General features: G+C 41.4%; 1 protein-coding gene across 1 annotated transcript in view; it reads left to right on the top strand.

Moving 5' to 3' along the window:
* The window catches only part of LOC124605141 (serine/threonine-protein kinase SMG1), a 352,264-nt gene that overhangs the window by 147,394 nt on the left and 186,656 nt on the right, over positions 1–18,214 (top strand). The window contains exons 15-22 of the mRNA XM_047136625.1: positions 2,087–2,235; positions 3,626–3,837; positions 3,981–4,159; positions 5,636–5,800; positions 15,961–16,115; positions 16,334–16,508; positions 16,585–16,692; positions 17,269–17,492. Coding sequence (XP_046992581.1) covers positions 2,087–2,235; positions 3,626–3,837; positions 3,981–4,159; positions 5,636–5,800; positions 15,961–16,115; positions 16,334–16,508; positions 16,585–16,692; positions 17,269–17,492 — 1,367 coding nt within the window. The remainder of the gene's footprint in view (positions 1–2,086; positions 2,236–3,625; positions 3,838–3,980; positions 4,160–5,635; positions 5,801–15,960; positions 16,116–16,333; positions 16,509–16,584; positions 16,693–17,268; positions 17,493–18,214) is intronic.

Raw genomic sequence — 18,214 nt, 5'->3', positions numbered from 1 at the left:
CCTTAATTTTCCATCTTTGACTTATTTCTTCTCTATCCAATTCATCTGGTTCATTATCTATGATATGTAAACAACCTTCGCCCAGCGTCTGTACATTACTTACACCAGCAGTGTTAAATAACTTTCTAATTCATGTGTTCAAGAACAAAAACTTAGAAGCCAGTAATCATGACGATTAATTGTATCAAAAGGAAATTTCATCAAAAAAACTGTAAAATTATGAGTCACTTGCTGGCCATCACTTACTTTCAGGAGGCAAAATTTCAGTATAGTCAGCAATTCCATATAATAATTGCAATCGTGACAGTGTTGAGTTACTGCATTAAAATGAGTAGATCAATCTTTGGAAACATAGTAATTAGAAGGAAGAACAGTAGGCCTTTAGAGATGTTTCATATGCTTGGATTGGGTAAAGATAGAGAAAATAGATGGCTGTGCCCCGTCAAAGGAAACATCCCAGCATTCTCAAGTGATTAGGGAAATCATGGAAAACCTAAATCTAAAGTGTGTTTTGAGTTGCCAGCTTTCTGAATACAAGTTAAAGTGCTTCGATGTTGATTGGTCTCATAATGGTTTTTATTGTATTCACATCTATCAAAAGCAAATCGAGGATAATGGAATGTAGTCAAATTAAATCGGGTGATGCTGAGGGGATTAGATTAGGAAATGAGACACTTAAAGTAGTAAAGGAGTTTTGCTATTTAGGGAGTAAAATAACTGATGATGATGGTCGAAGTAGAGAGGATATAAAATGTAGACTGGCAATGGCAAGGAAATCGTTTCTTAAGAAGAGAAATTTGTTAACATCGAGTATAGATTTAAGTGTCAGGAAGTCGTTTCTGAAAGTATTTGTATGGAGTGGCACCATGTATGGAAGGGAAACATGGACGACAACCAGTTTGGACAAGAAGAGAATAGAAGCTTTCGAAATGTGGTGCTACAGAAGAATGCTGAAGATAAGGTGGGTAGATCACGTAACTAATGAGGAGGTATTGAATAGGATTGGGGAGAAGAGAAGTTTGTGGCACAACTTGACTAGAAGAAGGGATCGGTTGGTAGGACATGTTTTGAGGCATCAAGGGATCACAAATTTAGCATTGGAGGGCAGCGTGGAGGGTAAAAATCGTAGAGGGAGACCAAGAGATGAATACACTAAGCAGATTCAGATGGATGTAGGTTGCAGTAAGTACTGGGAGATGAAGAAGCTTGCACAGGATAGAGTAGCATGGAGAGCTGCATCAAACCAGTCTCAGGACTGAAGACCACAACAACAACATCTATGTTGTTCACTGTCGGCACTCTGGGGAATAAAGTGATACATTCAGGGTTCCTTTTAGAATTTTTTCAGAACATGCTTCACATACATCGATGAAGTTAGTTGACCCAGTCCCTTACATGTTTTATTGTTATACTTCTGATTTAGTATGGAGCTGTTTATGTGGAAATTTCAAAATTTGCATCATCATTTTATTCTCCACTGTTTGTTAGAAACACTTAACTTTCCTGTTTTTTTCCACGCATGTACAAATCATTGATCTTATGCTATGGCTTTATTTTTACCCATAACGCTAGTGTCTGAACTCTGGATCATTTCAGGAAAATTTTGCACCAGTTCTAAAAAGTTCTCTGTTAGCTTACCATATCAAATTCAAATAAGATCCTAAGCTTCTGTGGTGAAGGCTGCTGTTGAAAGCTTATGATTTTCTCTAGTTTTGATGTGGCTAGTTAACTGAAAACCTTTTGTACAAGGACTTACTTATGAAAGGCTTTGTAGTCATATTAATTTTTTAATGTGACCACAGCTGGGTTCTTTATTGAGTTAGTTCTCTGTCACAACACTTTCACCAACAGGACATTATACTGGGGGTAAGCACATTAGCCTGATACAATAGAAATGTGGACTCACATGTGACATGCTTGCACAGTATTTAAGCATGTGCTAGCCCTGCAAATAAATGTTTATGTTCATTGTAAAAGTGCTTGGGAAAAAAGAGGAAAAACTATTTCATTAAAGTGAATAAGTTAAAAGTAATGTTGTCCGTCCTGCCCTTGTTCAGAGTCGTTATTCATCTTTTTTTTATTTCAGAAAAAACAAGAATATGCAGCAAGTAGCTTCACACTAGAATCTTTAACAGCTGCACAAAGACATCATATAGCAAGAGGAATCTGTGGAGAAATGCAATCACAGCAGTTTAGAAAACTCATGGCTTACCTTCTTCAAGGAACTGAACACAGGTGAGCAATAGAAAAATGATTTCCACTAATCAGTGCTGGGAATTCCTTAGACTCATTACATTATGCTTTCTAATCAGGGTAGGGGAGGGTAGGAAACTACACCACTATTCACTCAGACTTGTTAAATTTTAAATTTGTACAAAGATTGGTAACTTGCTTCAAATATTCAGAAATGTAGAGCGGTGGAATTAAAAACAAAGAAAATTTGCATCCTATGACTAAAATATAAACTATTTACAGTTAAAATTGACCAACTCATATAAATAATTGGGTGATACGATGTGGAATGATCATTTAGGTACAGTACTAAGTAAAGCATGTGAAAGACAGATTCATTGGCTAGAGGCTGAGGAAATGTGGTTCAGTTTATTTATAAAGGAGATCAAAACTCCTTAAAAGACTTGGTCTCAAACCTGGGACCTTTACCTTTTGCAGGCAAGTGTTCTACTCACTGAGCTATCCAAGCATACCTAACCTTCAAATCTTTGCTTCCGACAGTACCTCATCTCGTACCTTCCTGATCTGGCACACAGTTATAATCTGCCAGGAAGTTTCAGTCGGCTCACACTGCAGTGCAGAGTGAAAATTCATTCTGGAAACAGTCCTCTAGGTTGAGGTGTACCCATTTCTCCACAGTATACTTTCCCGCAAGAGTGGTAGTCTCGCAAGGTAAGTCGGAGAACTTACTTGACGTTTTGAGAAAAGAAAGGTACTGGCGAAAGTGAAGTGTGAGGCTGGATTGTGAGTTGTCATGCTTGGATAATTCAGTCAGTAGAACACTTGCATGCATAAGCCAAAGGTCTTAGGCTCGAACCCCAGTCCAGCAAACAGTTGTAATCTGCCAGGAAGTCTCAAATCAGGGCACACCCTACTACAGAGTGAAAATTCATTCCAGTTTGTAGAAATGTTGTGGGGTTTATTCCTAAGTTGTTTAATGACAGTTTTAAGTTAGGCATGTTATATCACGTGAGTTACTTGATCATCTCTTTCCTTTGCAGCTCAAAAATGTGTAGTCTTAAAATGAACTGAATTTTAAGGTAAATTTTTTTTTTTATTTTTTTTTTTTTATGAAGTGCTGTATTAACAAGCTGCTAGTTGGTTCAGATATTCTCCTTTTAGTGTATACACATATATTACAACACACATCATATAGAGAAACGTTAACTAAATGCTTTATCTTTCTGGTTTTATATTCATTTGTGGAACTATACCTAACCATGTGCTGTCATTTAAATTTGCAGTTAATAATGAAGTATAGGAACTAACTGTAACCATCATAGTAAGAATGATTGTTCAGTTACACTTAGGGCTCGGAAGATAAACACTTAAGATACATTCAAACTAAGGTTGATGAATGAATTCTGTTTAATATAACATTGTTTTTCCGTAGTGATATTGACTGGCTGAGGAATGCTTTTTGCATTTGTTGGCCATTGAAGTCGTCAGATGACAATAAATTTGTTAACCGATTCAGGAAGATGGCTATGTCATCAGATACAGTTCTGTTGCTATGGTCTGTATGGGAAGCTGCACATTTCTGTGTCATCAATAAGCTGAGAACACCTCTGGGGAAGCCTCAGGACACTTTCACGAGCATAGAAGGTATGCCACACTTGTCGTGTGTCCTGCATCAGTCGGTGGTAGTTTTGACAAATAACTGAAGAGTTTATTTCATTAAACATATTTATTAACAAAATTTGAATTGCACAAACCTATAATTATTTGTTATACATGAAAAAATACAGGTGCCATAAAAAGTTTGGCCCGTGAACTGAGCAGTGATGATGCTGCTCCAGAAGACTGGGCAATCAGTTTGAGGGAACAACGTAGAGTCCGTTTGTTACTTGAATTTGTTGAATTTCTTGAGAAAGCTACTCACAATGCTGCTGATGGATGTGCTACAGCAATGATGCCATTACCAAAGGTATGTCATAAACTGAAAGTTTGCTTTTTTTTTTTTTTAAACAGCATTTTTGTTGCTCAAAACGGAAATATGAAGTTACAATTCTTAGAGTTAGCAGTTAGTGTACACAATCATACATGCTTTGTAATTGCCCTCGGTATTTAATTAGAGTTCACAGCTTGTGTTACCTTGTATAGGTTTAAGAGAGTATTGATACACACCATCTGATCAACAGTATCGGGAACCTCTTAATGAATATTGATATGGGGTATGTCAGGCCTTCTCTTTTTTGATGATTTGATGTCTACTGGGATACTTTCAGCGAGGTGTCAGTGTCTATGGAAGAAGACAGCCCATTCTTTCTCAAGAGCCGAAACCAGAGAAGGCAGTAACGTTGGACACTCGATTGTGGAGCGAAATTGGCACTACAATTCGCCACAAAAATGTTCCATTGAGGTCAAGTCGGGACTCTCGGCAGGCCACTCCTCCAGAAATTTTACTGTCCACATATCATCGCCTCACAAATGCCGCTTTATGGCAGGGAGCATTCTCATCTGATGCACTCACTCACCTTTTCTAAACTGTTTGTCTACTGTATACGGTACACAATCCTGTAAAATGTTAGCATATCTTTTTACACAGGCAATAATGTTCACCAAGGCTTTCATCTAACCCAAACCCTTCCATCAGATATCCACAAGATATAGCGTGATTCGTCATTCCAAATTACTCATTCCTGGTCATCCACTGTCTAGTGGCATCATCCTTCACACCACATCCAGCTTCGCTTAGCATTGACTACAGAAGTGTGGGGTTTATGAGGAGGTGCTTGACCATTGTCCACCATTCTTGTAACTCCCTACACAGTCATTGTGCCAGATGGACTGCTGGTAGCAGTTTGGAGCTAAAGAGCGATTCCTGCTCCTTATTTCATGTGATTTTTTTTTTTTTTTTTTTTTACAACCACCCTCCACAATGCTCAACAACACTGTCCGTCCGTACATGAGGTCTGCCTGGTCTTTTTTTACCTGGAGGACATGTCCTATATCCTTGTAAAAAGAGATCTACGGGTGAATAAAGTTACTACTACTACTACTACTACTACTACTACTGTATTTCCATATCATCAACAGTCAATGTCCCTGATATGTTTGTTACTCAGCTGACATTTAATCAGTAATCAGTGTTCAGAGTCAGGGAGCTCTGCTGACACATTCTGTTATTACCGTGTCTCTTCTGGCAGATCAGCTTCTTGTGATGTCTACTGGTCTATTCTGCATTACATATGGGTGTCTCAATAATTTTGATCAGGTAGTGTACATGAGGTTACTTACTTTGTATATTATTTGAACATGAAATACTTATATCATTGCAGCAAGTAGAACCAAACTGTTTTATTTTTTATTATTTTTTTTATTTTTTTATGTGAAACACATACTGTAGTGCCTTACATCAAATATGTATTATGTTTTTTCTATGGGAAAAAAAATATTGCAGCCTGTACGCACATTCTTCCACACAAATAGAAGCACATGTGGAGAGTGGCTCACACGTATACGAACTGCTGTAGTGATTGTTGCACTCCATGCTGGACATGCTACTATTGCTGTACGACACGGACAGAGGTTATTGCAGGACCTGGCAGAAGCAGGCAATACCCAGGTATGTTAAATTCGTTATGTCTTTTGTCCAGCTATCCCTTGATGTTGTATGATGATATATGAATGTGGGTTGTGTTGGAATGAGATCAAAACACTCGTGCATGTTGTAAGAATTTTTTTTTGGATAAACTAGGATTGCAATGAGATATTCTCCTTTTAGTGTATGCACGTCTACTAAAACAAACACCTTATAGAGAAATGTTAACTAAATGCAGTCTCTTTTTGGTTTTCTATTCATTTGTTGTACTATACCCAACCTCAATGTCATTTAATTGTGCAGTTATTAATGAAGATAAACTTGAGATGGTACTTGTTTCATATGTATGTGGCACATTTAAGCAAGAATTGACTCTCATTATCACCAGTTATACTAAAAACAGTGAACTGCACATGTGAAATACAACACAGAGACAAAACAACAAGGAATTCACTACTAGTTACTGGGACAATCTTTCAGGAAATACTAGAAACTGGTCATGGTTGAAAAGTATAAATTTCTTCCAGCACATGTCACTATAGCCCAATTCACAAACGGTGTTCACACAGGTCAGGCATGGGCGGGGATTGCAGTGTTGCCAGCGCCAGGTGACAATTGCAGTACATGCACGATGTGATTTGCATTTTAAGATTGTGTCTGACTTACTTATGTAGAATTTGTCATTTAGCACCACCATCAGTGATGACAGCTCACAATAAATAGAACAAAAAGTCACCAAATAAATTGCTACGGTCACTTTTAATGCTCACATTGGCTAATTTACAGCAGAGTGCTCGAACATTTACTGAACACTCATTGACTGTCGGAGAATTCGTGATGGAAGGTGTGCAGAAAAAGCCTAAACTCAACCGCCATTGTTCATGACTCCAACTACAGTTACTGTCATTCCGTTGGGATAGTTATCTTTAATTACAGGATTTCTGTTTTCATAATGTGTAAAAGACTGCATTTTCATGACATGAATGGCGTTTCCTTATCTTCTTCACTTCACCCAAGTTCTTTGCTTAAAAGTTTACAATCATGACAAAAAAGGTCTGTAAACAGTTTCTCTCCCCTTCACAGACTCTTCATGGTTATTTCCTTGTAACACTGCTAGTGTCATATGAAACTAACAGAGAGACCAGGCATATTGTTCAAGTGGAACACAGCGAATTACTTGCAAACAAATTTCTTTTCTGGTGTTACTTCAATCCCAGGCTGCGCAAATTGTGTCCTCCTTGGTTTCTGCTTAGAAAGTCACCATCAGATCTGTTTGAAAAGGAAGAAAATGTTAAGAAACTAAATTACAAAGTAAAGTCATCTTCTGAATGTAGATGATATGCACTTCAGTACATTAAGAAGCAAATCATCAGAAGGGTGCATAGATCATTACAGCAAAAGTACATATGAATGGGTGAGGAGAGTCACAATGTAAACATGTCTGTGCTCTGATTAGTGGAAGAGAAGACTAAATACTGTGAAGTTTGAAACTTCGAAATCACAAATAGAATATTAAAAATATTCACAATAATAAACTGTTTTTTTATGATACAGACATCTTGTGGTTAAAAACTAGTAAAAATTATGTAGGTATGGCAGAACAGTGCAGCTATAACTCAGCTACAACCATGTACTGATGATGATTGAAAGCTCTGGTAATATCTTCTGTTATAAAGACATAGAATTTAATTCACATGGGGTACTTACACACCTTTGGGAGCTCTTGTAACTTTGTCTATCATACCACACTCTTGTGCAAAAACATTCTATTCATATTTCAGTATGTAAAATCTTAATATTTGATGTTTCTCTAAACTGTAAGCAAACTTTTGAGTTATGGTTATACAGTGCACCAATTTGATTTTCATAGATAAAGATAAAAGTTGTTTTACTTCTGGAAGCAAGTTTTGAAACAATGAGTATGAATGAGTGCTTTTCTGTAAAATTACATTCTCTGGATATAGTCTCTAGAAAACTATATGCTACTGTACAACCACGATGAAATCACTTAAGGTCTGACTGAAGAGGTTAAGAGTGCTTTGTAAACAGATGCAACTATTTTCAGGAAAGGATAATCTTACTGCCACAGCTTTCATTAGAAAAAGAGACATATATACACCATTCATTCTCACAAGCAAGCACTCATTACTGCCAACTACGGGCACCCCCCCAGGGGGCTCGCCACTTTTTGGTGGGTTTGTGCGTGGCTGTCATGGTCCCCCATCTTTTGCAGCATCTTTTCCCTTCCATGCTGCATGTCTGTCCTCTTGCTATTCTATTTCCCCTCCCTTGGGAACATGTCTAGGCTGTTTTTGGAAATGTTCCGCATTTTCTGCAGCTGACTTAAGAACAGTCTCACTACTGTTTTTGATTTCTTTGTGTCCTTTCTTCGGTCACCTTCTCCTGTCCTTCCTCCGCTTCAGGGTTTGAGGCTCCTCTTTTTATTCTTCCTCCCTGTGCACTCCTGAAGGTTGGCCCACATGTCTGACGTGTAACCGGTGACTGGGTAATTCCCAGCCCAGGGTCGACAAGTAGAGTTCGCACTTAGCCCCTGCTACAGGCCACGCCCAGGGAGGGGTGATTGCCTGACTGCTACCTTTCCAAGTTGCCAATTGGTCTCTCTGTCAGGTGTTCAATTTCTAGTTCAGAAAGGTGTCTATGCAGTTGCTGGTCCTGTGAAATCCTGCCCTCATTTACACAATGGCACTTTGCTTTTAGAGACTACTTCAGATTATCGAGCACAACAACTGCTTGCTACTTCACTTCTCCACAGCTATCCTGTTCACGTCGAGGCCCATCGAACATTGAATTCTTCCTGTGGTGTTATTTTCACTAGGCTGCTCTACGGTCTGACCAAGGCAGAAATGCAAACATACCTCACTGAGAAGGGTGTCATTGCCGTCCATTGGGGATGGAAAAGGTAGATGCATCATTAGTGCCTGCACACACTCTGTTTCTCACTTTTGATAGAGTGGTGCTTCCGTCCAAGATCAAAGCAGGCTATGAACTTATCACAGTCTGACCATACATTCGGAACCCGGTGCTCTGCTACCAGTGTCATCGTTTCAACCACTCTGGAATGTCCTGTCAACACCCGGGCAAATGTATAATCTGTGGTAGGGATGCTCACGAGGATGGGTGAGCTGCCTCCTCCCCTCTGTATCAACTGCAATAGTGACCATGCTGCCGCCTCTCGAGATTCTTGTGTATCTTGACGAGCGAGCTGTTCAGAAGATCAGGGTAAAGGAGAAAATGCCTTATGCAGTCACTCGCAAGTTATTGACTAGTCACAAACCCTGCTTTCTACCATCTGTCACAGTACTGTTCTTGCTACAGCTCGCTCCACGAAGGACGTTGCCACACAGACATGTGACCTGAAATTCAGCACTGAGGTTGTGAAATTGCCCAGTGTCATGATAACATTGCCGTCTCCTCGTCCACATATGCAACAGACCACCAAACATTCGCCTTTCCGGGCGAAGTCACTTGCTGCTCAACCAGAAAGGACAGGAGGAATACTCCCGCAAAGAATTCCTACATCCCTCCAGCCAACAAACCTGAGAGTTTCCTCTGCCAACTACAAGGGGCCCAAGAAATCAAACAAAGGCAAACGATCGTCTGCTTCACCATCTTGGAGATCTTTGATGGTTCTCCACATGATACCCTCCCCCGGCCAACCTCTGTGTCGTTGGTGCGCACTGCCAAATGTTTTTCTGCCCTGGACATCACAGATCAACAGAATGAGAATGCCGATGCCCCTGTAGATCTCAGGGAGCAGGATCCTCCAGCCTCTGCACCCTATTGCACTGAGTCTCTGAAGGCTGGCACTCGGCAGCCACCGAGGTAACACTGCTTCATTTTTTCATCCTCCCCTTTCCTCATTATGGGTCTCCTTCAATGGAAAGTTCGTGACCTTTGATCAAACAAAGAGAATTTACAGATGCTCTTAGAATCACAATATCTGCTTGTTTTCTACCTCCAGGAAACAAAATTGTATCCTCACGACCGCTTTGAGCTCTTGCGTTTCTTCGCAGTCCACTTTGACCATTTTAGTGAACGATGCGTGGGCCGTGGACCACAATTTACTTTTTATCTGTCATAGCAATATGGCGAAGGGTTTCTAATTTTTAGATCAGGACCTCCATTTCCCCATGACGTATTTTATCGACCTCTCTCCACATCCCTGTTTTTAGCTGTCCTTTCTTCCATCGTTTAGGATTAATGAGTAGTCATTTTATCTTTGTCCTTGTGTTCTACTGTTCTGATGGGAGCACATATGAACCTAGTTCTTTTTGTGCCCTAAAACAACACAAAACAGGGTAGGACCTCAGGAATATGATCCTTGTGGCAAGGAGTTGGGCTGGGTGTGGCATAGGGATGGGAATGTAATGTTCTGGGAGTTGGGTGGTTGATGGAACACCACTTTAAGAGGGATGGGAACGATCTTTGTTAGGATGTCCCATATTTCAGGGCATGATAATAGATAATCAAAGCCCTGGCGAAGGATGTGGTTCAGTTGTTCCAGTCCAGGCTGGTACTGGTGACAAATGGGGGACTCTTTTGTGCCCAGTTCCTGGGGTGGTGGGAGTGTTGGGGATGTGAGGGGAAAAGACATGGGAGATCTGTTCGTGGCCTAAGTCTGGTAGATAGTGACAGTCTATGCGGCGCTGGTGAGACTTGCAACTTACTGAGAAAGGGAGTTCTTGTCACTGCAGATGTGCAGTCCACAGGTGGCGAAGGTAAAGGAGTTTGATAATTGGTGGAACCTTTCTCTGCAGGTAGGATGATTAGGTCAGGTTTTGTTTTAAGGTTGTGTATGGCTATTCTTTCTTCTGCTGAAAGGTTGGCTTCTCTAAGGAAGGGAGCTGGGGAAGGACTAGGAGGCAAAGTTGGAGATAAAGAATTACTGATGTTGACCAGCAGGTGTTCAGGTGAGAGGTTGGGGAGGATCACCATTGGATGGTGGGATGAAATGGGGTAGGCAGGGTTCAGTGTTGGAATTAGGTTGGCTTTGGTTAGAGAGATTGACTACAAAAAAGTGTTTCCTTTGCTGATATCGAGGGATGGCAAGTAGGTCTTTGAGAAGTCCTGCATGGTTAAATTTGGATGTAGGGCTAGAGGTGATGCTTTTGGATAGGACTGAAACTTCTGTGGAGCTGAGGACATTGATGGAAAGGTTAACAACAGTGTGATGGGAATGTTTCGGCTCTGGATTTGGTGGAGTGTTGATAGGGAGTTTTGGGGGATGTGGCAAGTTGAAAAGTCAGCTAGCCAGAGTTTAGGTATTATGAGGGATGGACGAGGAGGATGTTGTGAGTAGGATAGGGGTTGGATAGTGATGCCCTGAGATGGCAGTAGGATGTCAGCAGGTTGGGTAACTTATGGAGGTTGTGACTGGAATGCTCTTCCTTACCTCCAAATTAGCCTCATCATTCTTCCCGAGGTCCCTTCCTCAGAAAACCAACCTTTCAGAAGAAGAAAGAATAGCCATACACAACCTCAAAACAAATCCTCACCTAATCATTCTACCTGCTTACAAAGGTTCCACCATTGTTGTTATGAATCACAGTGACTACCTGGTGGAAGGCCTCTGCCAGTTATGACTCCTCCATCTATAAACTCTGCCACACTGATTCCATGCTGAAAGCCCCTGCTTAAAGCCTCAGGTCTTTCCCAGAACCTCTCCCATGAATCCTTTTCCTTCCTCACCCCTGTGCCCTGTGCAAGCCGCCGCCCCCCCCCCCCCCCCCTCGCCACAAACCCAACAATCTTAGACACCCCATTGTGCTCCACCATTCTAACTCTTTTACCTGCTGGATTCCTACTCATCACAGTGGATACCAGCCCCCTATACACAAGCATCCATAGTGACCGAAGTGGACCGCTATTGAACATTCTTTCCCAACATCCTTCAGCCTCCAAACTCACAACCTCATTCCTCATACACACTACTAACTTTATCCTAGCCCACAGCTACTTCTCCTTTCAAGGGAAGGTACACAAACAAATCTATGGCACAGATGTGGGCACCCACATGACACCCTCCTATGCCAACATGTTTACAGGCCATCTAGAGTAGACCATCCTTGCCTCACAAAATGTCAAACCCCAGATCTAGTTAAGGTTCATTGATGACATCTTCATGACCCAAACTCAGGGCCAAGACACGCTATCTTCATCCCTTCACAACCTCAACACCTTCTGTCCCATCCACTTCACCTCGTTCTCCTCAAGCCAGTGTGCCACATTCCTAGACGTTGATCACCTCCTTTCTGATGGCTCCATCTGCACCTCTGACTACATTAAACCCACCAACTATAAACAGTACCTGCATTTCAACAGCAGTCATTCCTTTCCCAACAAAAAATCTCTCCCATACTGCCTGACCACCAGGGGACAGTGTATCTGCAGTGACAAGAATTCCCTTGCCCAGTATACTGATTCTCACCAATGCCTTCACAGTCAGTCACTAACCCCCAGAACTAGTCTGCAAACAGATCTCCTGTGCAATTTTCCCTCACACCCCGAATCTGCTTACCACTGCCAAGAACCAGCAAACAAAAAGTGCCCCCTTAGTCATCCATGACTACCCCGGACTGGAACAACTGAACCACATCCTTTGCCAGTGCTTTGATTACCTATCATCATGTCCTGAAATGTGGGACCTTGTACCCGAGATCCTTCCCACCCTTCATAAAGTGGTGTTTCATCGCCCACCCAACTTCCAAAACGTCCTGGCCCATTCCTGTGCTGCTTCAAATTCCAACCCCCTGCCACAAGGATCATATTCCTTGAGAGATGTAGGTTCAAGACCTGCCCAATCTGCCCACCCAGCACTCCCTATTCCAGTCCTTTCACAGGTTTATCCTACCCCCACCAGAGGCTGGAACACCTGTTAAAGCAGCCCTGTCATTTACCATCTGTGCTGCAGTCATTGCGATGACTACCAACCAGCTGCCCTCCAGGATGAATGGCCACTGCCAAACTGGGGCCAAGAGCAAAGTAGACAATCCTGTGGCTCAAGATGCAGCTGAACATAACATGCTAGATTTTAAGGTCTGTTTCACTGCCCAAGTTATCTGGATTCCCCCCTCCCCTTCGCCACGAGCATTTCTGAAACACACAGATACTTACAAAGCATTCTACACTCCCATAATTATCCTGGTCTTCACCAATGTTAACACACTGTTGACAAATTCTCCACCCAATGGTTTCCACCTCCTCTATCGTATCACCTCGTCCCCATTATCTACTCCCACTCTGTTTTCTATCCTCTGTCAGTGCACCCAGTCATCTTTTCCTTCTTGTCTCCTTTTTCACTCAATTTTCCCCACCTCCCTGCCCCACAGCCTCTTGATGCTGCGCCTGTTGGCATTCTAGTCCCTGCACACACCGCCAGAAAGTGCCCCTCTCAACCCACCCCCCTGCCAACCCCCTCCCACTCCCACCCTCCTTCTCACACCTCCAGTTTGGTGCTTCCATTCGCCATGATAGTTGCATTCTGGCTGCAGCTGCTGTGTGATTACTATGTAACTGGGTACAAATGTCTAGGTCCCACTATCTACATACATTAAAGAGAGTTTGCATCACCTCAGTTCTGAGAGCTACGGAACCTGTACAGAAAATTGGAATAGAGATCAACATAAACATCATTTCCGCTCTTTCTGTTGCTCATGAAAACCACACATTGCATGTTGTACCACCATACAGCGAGACCTTCAGAGGTGGTGGTCCAGATTGCTGTACACATTGGTACCTTTGGTACCCAGCAGCACGTCCTCTTGCATTGATGCGTGCCTGTATTTGTCGTGGCACATTATCCACAAGTTCATCAAGGCACTGTTGGTCCAGTGTGTCCCACTCCTCAACGGCAATTCGCCGTAGATCCCACAGAGTGGTTGACGGGTCACGTCGTTCATAAACAGCCCTTTTCAATCTATCCCAGGCATGTTCGATAGGGTTCATGTCTGGAGAACATGCTGGCCACTCTAGTCGAGTGATGTCATTATCCTGAAGGAAGGCATTCACAAGATGTGCACGATGAGGACGTGAATTGTCTCCATGGAGAATAATGCCTCGCCAATATGCTGGCGATATGGTTGCACTGTCTGTCGGAGGATGACATTCATGTATCGTACAGCCGTTACGTTGCCTTCCATGACCACCAGCAGCGTACGTCGGCCCCACATAATGCCACCCCAAAACAGTGGGGAATCTCCATCGTGCTGCACTTGCTGGACACTGTGTCTAAGGCATTCAGCCTGACCGGGTTGCCTCCGAACATGTCTAACGATTGTCTGATTGAAAGCATATGCGACACTCATTGGTGAAGAGAACGTGATGTCAATCCATTCGGCGTGTCGTTGGGCCCATCTGTACCGGGTTGCGTGATGACGTGGTTTCAAAGACGAACCTCGCCATGGACATCGGGAGTGAAGTTGTGCATCATGTTACCTATTGCGCACAGTTTGAGTCGTAACACGTCGTCCTTTGGCTGCATGAAAAGCATTATTCAACATGGTGGCATTGCTGCCAGGGTTCCTCTGAGCTATAATCCATAAGTAGCAGTCATCCACTGCAGTAGAGCGAGGCATGTCATAGTCAGTTCCTGTCTCTCTGTCTCTCCTCCGTGTCTGAACAACATCGCTTTGGTTCACTCAGAGACGCCTGGACACTTCCCTTGTTGAGACCCCTTTCTGGCACAAAGTAACAGTGCGGATGCGATTGAACTGCAGTATTGACCGTCTAGGCATGTTTGAACTACAGACAACACGAGTCATGTGCCTCCCCCCTGATGGAATGACTGGAACTGTTCGACTGTCGGACCCCATCCGTCCAATAGTTGCTGCTCATGCATGGTTGTTTACATCTTTGGGCACACAGTCAAAGGGACTATGTCTGTGATACAGTATCCACAGTAAATGTCTATCTGCAGGAGTTCTGAGAACCAGGGTGATGCAAAACTTGTTTTTGATCTGTGTAGAACTCGGGTACATGCCATGTTAGTCGCAGCTGTTTGTAAAGCTATTGCTCTGAAATGAGGTGGGGTGACATAGGAATCATATGTGAAGCTCAAGTAAACAGCTTCCCTCTCTCCCCTCTCCTTTTTCCACATGCAGAAACAAATTAAGAGTATTGATAGTGCAGTAATCTACTTCTCTGTGAAACATGCACAGTATGTAAACTTGTCATATAAAGCTTTGCTGCTTCCACCAGACTATTTTTAAAAGCTGCATGTGACAGAATAGTGTAACAAAATTCCATTGAAATTCCATAACATTCTTAGTTGTTGAAATTCCATAACATTCTTAGTTGAAATTCCATAACATTCTTAGTTGAGGCTACCAATAAAACTCTAAATAAATTTTCAAAGACCATTTCATGCCATGCAGTTCTCTTTTGACATTTCATTTTGATTTTGGCAGCCTAATATCTGTAAGAACACTAATCGGTCTTGACCAAAGTCACAGATGTACGTCTTACAAAGGTTACTGCTATATAAATTAGAAGCTGTTAGTGGGTATTAAATCACTATTTGCTACCAAGTATAATCTGTGGGTTACTGCACATGTAAGCTAAATATTTATATTTAGGTACTACTTCAATTGATATGAGGAAAACTGAAATATTGTGAGGAATTAAAAACGTTTGTAGTTCTGAAGACAATGGAACCATTTCTTAAGCAAAATAAAGTAACCTACAGATACTGATACTGATATTAAAGCACTTAAGTTTTCCACTGTTGTTTAAGAGGATAGTAAACTCAGTTTGGAGAAAAATTTCTAATTTTACACACTTACTAGAAGCAAAGCTAGAAGTCAATAAAAGCAAATCCATCAATGAAAACAAATTTGAGCTCCTGTACATTTTTCAATACATGTTATTAAAAATAAAATCAAATAATGCCATCAGGAAAACAAAGAAATTTGAGATAATTAGAATAGTAATTCTGGAGTAACTAAGTGTAAGCTATTTGCTGCTGAATTTCTGTTAGAGAACTATTACACTCAGCTAGAAACATATCTTCAAAAAGATAACTATGTCACACTGTACTACTGTTGTTAATTGTATACATGTTGCTCAGTAATATGCAGAGGTTTGCCATGTGTTGCCACACGTTATTGTAATTAGGAACCTGCAAGTAGTGCATGTATTACAGTGCCTTTTTATTTTGTTTTCTCCAGGGTTCAGAGTTTGAAAGAGCTATTATGTACGTGTGTTGGGCACTGTGCAAGCTGCATGAACCTGAGGCAATTCAAGGACTCTACGCTTGGAGCAAGGAAATTGCTGGAAGAAAATTTCTGTGGCTTAAAGCAGCTGCAGAGCAAGCAGCTAGGAAGTTAGTATTCGATATCCTGCAGTGTGTGTGTGTGTGTGTGTGTGTGTGTGTGTGTGTGTGTGTGTGTGTGTGTGTGTGAGAGAGAGAGAGAGAGAGAGAGAGAGAGAGAGAGAGAGAGAGAGAGAGAGAGAGAGAGAGAGATATTCATATAGTCTTAGCTTTTAATAAAATACTTGTGAATGTTGATTGAAAATTCAGCTGTCAATCCTTCTGAATAGGTGTGAAATAGCAGCAGAAAACTTTGCAAAGTTGGTGATTCAAGAGTGTACATCACCACAGGATTCTCCTACACACAATAATGAAGAATCTAGAGAAAGCTCTTCTCCAAGTCCTGTGAAACAGATATTGAGGTCAGAGATGGAGCATCACATTTTAGGCTTCATGGCAGACCAGGTACTGTCTCCAGTCTTATCAGTGCTAATGAATAGTGTGATATTTTCTTCCTAAATAAAACAATGATTTTTTTTAGGTGACTGAAAGCTACTTGGCAGTAAACAGTTGGGATGATTTGATAAAGTGGAAAGAAAAGGAAGCAGAGTTATGGGGCAATCAGAATGGTGGTACTCCACAAAAATATGTAAGTTCACTGCATCCTGCATTCTTTTAAAGCTGAAATTCAGCAATTTTTTGCAGTGATTAGAATCTGAAAGTTTTGTCAGTGACACTGACATTGGTAACAACCAGTTTTTTTTTTAATTTCCAGCTAAGTTAATGTTGCCTTTTTTTTCATATTTTTGTCAGCTCACTGAGCTGAAGCAGAGCAAAAATGGGAGTGAGTCCAGGGAATTTATTATCAGTCTTCTGTTAGTCATTGCTCATTTTGTTACTTTTCACATGTTCCTTTCATTTCCTCTGTATCCATCATCAGCTATTTCTAGGCCCTCCCTCCCTCCATCCCTCCCCCCCCCCTCCCCCCTTCCCCCCCTCCCTCTCCCTCCCTCTCCCTCCCTCTCCCTCCCTCTCCCTCTCTCTCCCCCCCCCTCCCTTCCCCCTTCTTTCTTTTTTTCCCATCTCTTCTGTGCTTTTACCTGCTTTGCTGATCATTAGTTTTCATTGATGATTTCACTTTTTGTGGTATCAGTAAAACATGTAATTTTTAGTAATGTTTGCATAAACAATGTTATGTTTATTTCTTAAATGATATCTTTTACAGTTATTGAATCGTGTAACACTTTCTCAAGCCAAAGCTTTAGCAGCATTTGACCGTGATGAACTTCCTGGTGCATCTGAATTGGAAAAGTGGCCTAGTATTTGGGCTGGCGAATCGACACACCATGCTAAAAATTGGAGCAGTTACAGACTGCTTGGGGAAGCCAATAATGCTCTCATGGGTATTGCGTTAGAGATGTCACAACAGGATAAGGATGAAACTACTCGGTAAGCCCTAGTTGTCTGGATCTTTAGACAAAAAATTCATGAAAATGTATCTTAGATAATATTGTTTGTTTTTAATGCAGAAAATTTTGATATTGTAATTGAATGTCCCTCTGAAACATTTACTAAAGTGTTCAGTTTTCTCTTATGCATTAACGTTATCAGTAAATAACACAATAGGTAGTAGAGGGACATAATTTCTTCTGTGATAGAATCTCCTTGTTAGTTTCGTACACCACAGAACTAATCTAAATTAACTCTTCCACAACCTTCGGTACTAATGCCAAGTAAAACTTAACCTTTATACATTGAAGTACCTGAACTAGTTTATGAAAAAAACTTACAATTGGGTGACGAGATGTTTTACGTCAAGTGTTTGATTTAGTAGGCAAACTTCCTCATCAACTACTACAACAGCTACAAGAAATTGGCAAGTGGTAGTGTGTACTGTAGATATGAAAGTGTGTGTCACAGATACACCTTGTGTGATGGACTGCAGAGTTGCCTTGTGAAACAGCTGGTGTAGATCACACAAGTCTGACATCATTGTCTCCATTTTGTGTATAGTGAAGCAAGAGATTTGAAGTAATCTGACCTTAAAACTTGGTTTACATTCAAACAGTTCATTACCGAACCTGAGTTCTTTGTCAGAACTTCATCTGGTAAGCTCTCTCAACAACCACTAGGAGCCTGTAATAGGACTTTTGGAACACCCTGTATAAGAG

Source organism: Schistocerca americana, chromosome 3 (genome assembly GCF_021461395.2).
Source record: "Schistocerca americana isolate TAMUIC-IGC-003095 chromosome 3, iqSchAmer2.1, whole genome shotgun sequence".
NCBI classification, from domain to species: Eukaryota; Metazoa; Arthropoda; class Insecta; order Orthoptera; family Acrididae; genus Schistocerca; species Schistocerca americana.
Note: the sequence above shows the minus strand (reverse complement) of the source record. Positions and strands in the feature narration are given on the sequence as shown.